The following is a 6,610-nucleotide window of genomic DNA, read 5'->3' on the forward strand; positions in this document are numbered from 1 at the left end:
AACAGACCTTTCAGTGTAGCCTATCAGTGTTTTATGTTTGAGAACATGAAGTAATAGGCTTCATGTTCCTTCCGCTAACTAGGTTTCCATCCAACCTTTTTAATACAAGTAAAGTACATGTTGGATAACAAAATGTCATGACAGGCCTGATAGAAACAGAACATGTGTCAGTAAAATTTCCAAATGTCAAAAAAATCTAAATATGCTGGACAAGGTGGGATATTTTTGTTTTGGTAAAATGTATGTGAGAAATTTTGATGGAGCGCTTTTATTGATATAATAAATCATATCAAAGTAAACAATGATGTGGTCCGGGCATTCAGTTGTAAACTGACTAGGTATCTCCCTTTCCCATCCCACTTTGACTGGTTGGGAAAGCCTGCAGTTTATTAGGCTACAGATTAAACTATTTATGAACTTCACAGGGTGGTGAAAATGCAAGGTGATGAGCTTGATGCTCCATTTCAATAAATATTGAGGGTCTTATTCTGGTGACACAAGACGCTTGGCTTCCGTTTGAAAATGTAAAAAATAATCTCATTAACTTGTCCATAATAATCTCATGTACCCACACTGGATCTGCGAGCTGTTGCCTAGAACGCACATGCCAATATCAATGAGCACCACGACATACATATCTTATTTTTTGGGAAAACCATCAGTAGAGCTGAAAATGTGACAGAAACCCATTTAACTTTAACGTTTTTATTCGATACATGGGAATTTAACCACAATATGCATTTGTATGTCCACTACATCATCACGCACAGCCTTTTATCCATAACAAGTCAATTCAATGAAAACACATCTGGTGGGAAAAATGAACATTGTTTTTATGCAGATTATACAATATTCACCTGAAAATCTATCACCAATTGGATGGAAACCTAGCTACTATGAACATTTATGTGTTTGGACAAGATAAAATACCTTCAAAGTACTCCTTCTCAAATGGTGGAGGAGATGGATTATACACAGTCCAAAATCAACACCATCAAAAGCAATCACTGAAGTGGAACCTTCTCCAGCACACATGGAAGAGATAAATTGAACAAAGATGTCAACTATTCTAGCATTTTTTACTATGAAAAAGACAATGTGAAACCGGAACATCCTTTAATGTAAACCTATTATTCATTAGCTTTACCCAACCCAAGTCCATTAAGCTACATAGGCAATAATATAAACAGGGAAAAAAATAGCACTTTTTTTTTTTTTTTTAAGGATAACTGTAACAAAGGTCAGGCAAAACGACAATTTACACAGGCCATTTACCATTACAATGTAACCATAGCTGATAGATCATAGGATGTCCTCTCCTGGAGTCCAGTCCAGAAGCTTCCTTGGATTATCTGCTCTTTTGTAGTGGACCACCCCTCCCAACTGTATAAGTTGATTTGATTAAAAAATAAAAGTTGTGTCTTGCCATTTTCGAAACAAAGAAACATGTTTATGGAACAAAATACATCTAAATGTGTGGTGGCAGAGTCATAGCCTGAGTGCCAGTCTGTTTGGGCTATAATGCCAACTCCTTGTCACTCATTGTCTTAGCTTGACAAGGACAACAATGTAGTTGGAAAGAGCACAAACAGATCTAAGACGAGGTTAGCAGAGTTGGGAATGGCAGGTCACTTTATAAAAAGGCCTAATAAATATCAGTACAGCAATTAAAACAACGGAGGCCACTGGTAGAGTAATAGGTAGCAGAGGTCCATATATGTGTTGACAGCAGGAAGCACTCCAAGGTTTCATCCAAAATGGCACCCTATTTTATATATAGTGCACTAATTTTGACCGTAGCTCTATGAGCGCTGGCCAAAAGTAGTAAATTGGGTGTTAAGCCGCAGCACAAATACCAGTCGCTGAAGAGAACGTAGTTGCCACTGACAGAAGCTTGAGGCATCCTAAGCCCACAGGGGAGATATGGCACTGCTACAAGTCCAAATAGAGCCTGTGAGTCTCTGGAGAATACGGTTGGCAGATAATCAAATGGGAAGCTTTGAGCAATAATAAAATGGGAAATTGGTATTCCATCAAATATGAGGTTTCACTCAGGAAACATCTGGGGAGGAAGAGAGAGCAGCTATGAATACAGATTCATGGAACAAAGTTCACAATACATTAAGCATGATACAGAAGTGACAGGGGTCTTTATAAAGAAGGGAGGAAGCATGTCAGTGTTTCCCCTAGGTGTTTTTTTTCTTTCCGCAGTGGCAAGAGTCACAAAGGGGGGTGTTCAGGTTCACTCTCCAATCACTTTTTTTTTTACATAGAAAAGCAACACAATTGGATGTTCCAAGTACACAAAAATCCTAAAACCACACTAGGAGACCACCTTCGAGGTCTGGAAAACATTAAGATATTTAGATTTAATGTTACCCTTTTATTCAAGTCATCACGCACCTAGGACTGTTTGGTTAGCAATGTTTCTGTAGCACATGTGATGGCATTTGAAAAACAATTGCCCATTGGATTGATGGAAATAATCATGATATAATTTTACCAGGTAGGCATAGGCTACTTTATAGCAAGTTAACATTTAATTGAGAAGGTTTTTGGGAAAGCCTTTCCATCCACCAAGACATTAGAGTTGCTACATTTCCCCCAGTCAAATTGTAGGGGTGTGGTGGCAACAATTTAGCAGCGGCGGTGCGATGCTGCTAAAATAATATGGGAAACACTGCACTGACAGAGGGAAGTATATTACTCACAGCTAGCAGGTTGCTCTCCAAATCGCCGCATTAGCTGATCGTGAGTGAACTTAACGAAAGCATCATATTGCTCTGCAAAAAGAGAGAAAAAGGTCTGACAATAAATAGAGTGCTATATATTCTGCAGAGGTCACAGAAACAGTTTCTCCAACACACCTGCTAGTTTTGTTGTCAATATTTCGTCATATTCTTCCCTTATCTTCTCCTCTCGTTCTTTAAGTAGTCGTTCACAGATCATCCCAACCTGTCTCAAGGTAAATAGAGGTTGCTCTTTTCTAGATGGGGAGACGGCACCAGAAGATGTTCCTATATAGAGAATAAGTATCCATTATCAAAGAGAACATTCTCAAAACCACATGTGAAACTTGACCAATAAAATGATGACATTAAATGAAGCCAAGTGACATACAACTGCAAGCTAACAAAAGGGATAACAATTGTTGTGAGGTAACCAATGGTTTCCATTTGATGAACACCCTCAGATGTGTCTATTCCTACTGATGTCCTTCCTGAGTAAAAGCAGACTGTACATACCTGGCATACTGGATCCATTAAGGATGGAGCTATGGGGTTGTGACTCCAGGGGACAACAGCCCTCGGTCTGCTGAAAGCTGTTCTCCAGGTGCCTTCGCTTCTGCATCCGCTTGTACTCTTGCTTGATATTGTGCAGGATTTGCTCTGGAATGGAAAACAAGGGCAAGATGTGGTTAGGTCAAGCTAATCAATCATTCCAAATACGAAATTGCACATCATACTCAAACAATATACCTTGTGAGTCATCTTGATACTTCACTAAGTAACTGACAACAATATGACCTTAATTCAAGGACAAAGGCTACAAAACACAAACTATCCACTTCCGTAGCAAATGAGAACCCCATCCCAACCCCTGCAGGAAGCAATTCCACTGCACAGACTAGGCCATGTTTGACCAGTGGTGGAAAAAGTATCCAACTGTCATACTTGAGTAAAAGATAACTTAATGGAAAATGACTCAAGTAGAAGTCCCCCAGTAAAATACAACTTGGTTTTGGTTTTAAGTATACTTAAGTACCAAAAGTAAATGTAATGGCTAAAATATGCCTAAGTATCAACAGTATAAATAATTCCTAATTCATTATATTAAGTAAATTTACAGACAGGGGCACACTCCAACATCATTTACAAACTATACATGTCCACCAGATCAAAGGCAGTAGGGATAACCTCTTGATAAGTGTGTGAATTACACAACTTTCCTGTCCTTTAAAGCATTCAAACTATAACAAGTGTCAGGGAAAATGTAAGGAGTAAAAAGCACATTATATACTTAAGGAATGTTGTGAAGTAAAAGTAAACAAAAAATATAAAATAGTAAAGATACCCATAAAAATATGTAAAGTAGTTTTACTAAACCTAAAGTACTTTACACCAGTATTTGACTAATATATTGCCCATTTGGCTACATGCCATCATCCTGTTGCTGTTAAATAAGTATTTATCAGATACATGTCTGGCTAAATGTAAAATGCTCATTTATAAGACCTATGCTAGCTAGCTTAGCTTGAAGGTTTAGCACCGGCCTCCTAGCTGCCGTTAGTTAGCAAGCTAGTTGAACAAACAGTTGTGCCTAAGTCACAGGTTTCAACAACAAATGCAAGAAGTGTTTACAAGTTTATCGGTAACTTACTGTAACTACTAGTCATGCATTTGATATTGCTTAGCCAACTAGTTAGTAGTTAGCTACGCTAACATAGCTAATATCATCAAGGTGCCCTAACGACACCTTTCATTCATAGATTCCCACTCCTGCCTTAAAATCTAGTAGCTATTAACTGTTACTAACCCGTTGTGAGTCTGGACGACACTTCTCCAAATGGTGAGGGCTCCATACGCAGATATTTCTGGGGTGATGAAGTCGAGGCGGCTTGAGACATTGGGGTGCACCTCCTCCTTTTGGGGGACGCCTGGTTCATCAATGGATCGAAATCCATAGTCCTTTTCAAAGTAGCCCCACAAGCCATTCCGGTGGCAATATTATGGATCTATAAAAACGAGAAAGCTGTGGTTTTCTTTATCAGAGGGCACACCAGAGCTCCTGTGACTGGGTCCCTCCGCTGGCTTTCTTCGACTACGCTCAAGGGAAAATTCAGGTTATGCACAAATGGCTTCGTTTTTCACCTCTCGAGTCTTAATACCATCCAAAACGCAGACCCTGTAATGGCCTAGTGTTAGTAGAAATTCATCCAATCAATTATTGCATGTGAATGATCATATAAAACCAGATGACAGTAGATTTCGGACAAATATTTCCTTCTCCCAGCGCCGTTGTCAAATTCTCTCCTCGATGACAACCAACATGGCGTCAAAACAACGTTCATTTTACATTCTGAGCTAATGGGCATGCGCACTTAACGAATCTCGTGTTAGTTAATGTAGTTTATTTTTGTATACAGTTTATACTTGTTCATATGCTATACCGCCTTTGCACTACATTCCCCACATAAACCGTGAATGCCAAAAGCACTCGCCAATTTGAAATGGGTGTGTGCAATCTGGTATCCTTGGGACGTTCATTGAAATTGAAATGTAAAATGTTTAAGGTAAGGGTTAAGGTTTAGATAAGGGTTAGAGTTTAGGAAAGGGTTAGGCTAAGGGTAGGCGTTAAAGTTAGGGTAAGGAATTCGGGTAGGGACGTCCCAAGGATTCCACATAGCACTGACCAATTTAAATGCCACAGTACTTTAAAATTATTTACAGAATTGGAATAAAGCTATTAGTTAATTCCTAACGAAGAACAGAACGTTTGAAAACGTGTCCTCCAGTCATTGTCTCATTTCTGAATGTGCATATTTGATTCAACTTATTTTATTGTTCTTGTAAATAACAGTAATTTGCTCGATCTATTCTCTATTGTTCTGTGCTGCAATGTGACTTATTTACCAGCAGGAAGAAAGAACCATGAGCTGTGTTTAGACAGGCGACCAAATCCAGATTTTTTTTTTACTCAGCTCTGATTTGGTTGGTCAAAAGACCAATTAGTAGAGAAAAAAAAGATCTGCCTGTTTAAACGCAGCCCGTGACGTTTGCAGGAAATCTATTATTACAGCTAATCCCACGGATTTTTCAAAAGATTGGACAAAGTAAAATATTCCTTAAACGTTTCTCGCTCATATGGGACATCCCCATGTCAGCAGGCTACATACTTTCAGTTTAGGACTGGCCCAATTGTGTTTGAGGTGCACTTCCTTATTTAGATGTTATTTATGTCCAGTTTCAGATATACCTGAACTAATGTCGGTTAAACCAGAACTAAAGTCTCACGTAATACATCAGCTGCTCGATTAAATTCCTGGTTCATATGTGTTAAAATAAGAGATGAGGAGGTGCAGAAAAGCTCTCTCTTTGCAAATTACAGGCCGAATGTTCTCTCTTTTGAAATTCGAAAGATGCTAACACCAGCAAAACCATGAGTTGTCGAAACCAGTGACGAAAAAGCTAACTATAATCAAATTGTAGTTGTCACATGCTTCGTAAACAAGAGGTGTAGTGTTTACTTACGTGATCTTCCCAACCATGTAGAGAAAAATATGAGTAAAGATAAATTGGTTATATAGGCAGCGGTGACCCCTCATTCAGGGCAGAATAAATTAAATATATATTATTATTTATTTTTTTTGGGGGGGGGGTTGCATTTTATTTTAGCATTATTACGTGTCACATATCAGTTTGCAAACAATGTAAAAAAAAATAATAATAATTCATTGTTAAGCCACTTACAAACATTGTCTCTTTTTTGCTCCCTTGAGTAAGGCAGCTCCAAAATGCAGGTGTTTCAGCCAAGCTTAGTGCTTTCTGTGGTGGTGGGGCAGCAAACGGAAAATACTGAGAGTAGGGGTTGGTAATGTTCTCTAGTTGTG

General features: G+C 38.7%; 1 protein-coding gene across 2 annotated transcripts; it reads right to left on the reverse strand.

The window, feature by feature from the left end:
• Positions 1-689: 689 nt before the first annotated feature.
• Positions 690-6,610, reverse strand: LOC118386717 (akirin-2-like). 2 transcript variants are annotated; one of them, XR_004826281.2, is made up of 6 exons: positions 6,471-6,610; positions 4,537-4,735; positions 3,246-3,389; positions 2,868-3,017; positions 2,712-2,805; positions 690-2,062 (listed from the first exon to the last, which is right to left on the reverse strand). XR_004826281.2 is itself a non-coding variant. In XM_035774468.2 (6 exons), the coding sequence occupies exons 1-6, from the start codon at positions 6,474-6,476 to the stop codon at positions 2,052-2,054; spliced, it is 582 nt and encodes a 193-aa protein (XP_035630361.1). In that variant the 5' UTR covers positions 6,477-6,610; the 3' UTR covers positions 690-2,051. The 2 variants fall into 2 exon arrangements, 1 of the variants encoding a protein (XP_035630361.1); XM_035774468.2 differs by having other exon boundaries at positions 2,712-2,783.

The sequence above is a fragment of the Oncorhynchus keta genome, chromosome 8 (assembly GCF_023373465.1).
Source record: "Oncorhynchus keta strain PuntledgeMale-10-30-2019 chromosome 8, Oket_V2, whole genome shotgun sequence".
In the NCBI taxonomy this organism is placed as follows: Eukaryota; Metazoa; Chordata; class Actinopteri; order Salmoniformes; family Salmonidae; genus Oncorhynchus; species Oncorhynchus keta.

Excerpts from the sequence above, each read along its gene's own strand:
- LOC118386717 (XM_035774468.2), bottom strand. Across the intron at positions 3,018-3,245 it reads TAATGGATCCAGTATGCCAG|GAACATCTTCTGGTGCCGTC; the intron begins GTATGTACAGTC and ends TTCTCTATATAG. Across the intron at positions 2,784-2,867 it reads ATTGACAACAAAACTAGCAG|AGCAATATGATGCTTTCGTT; the intron begins GTGTGTTGGAGA and ends CTCTTTTTGCAG.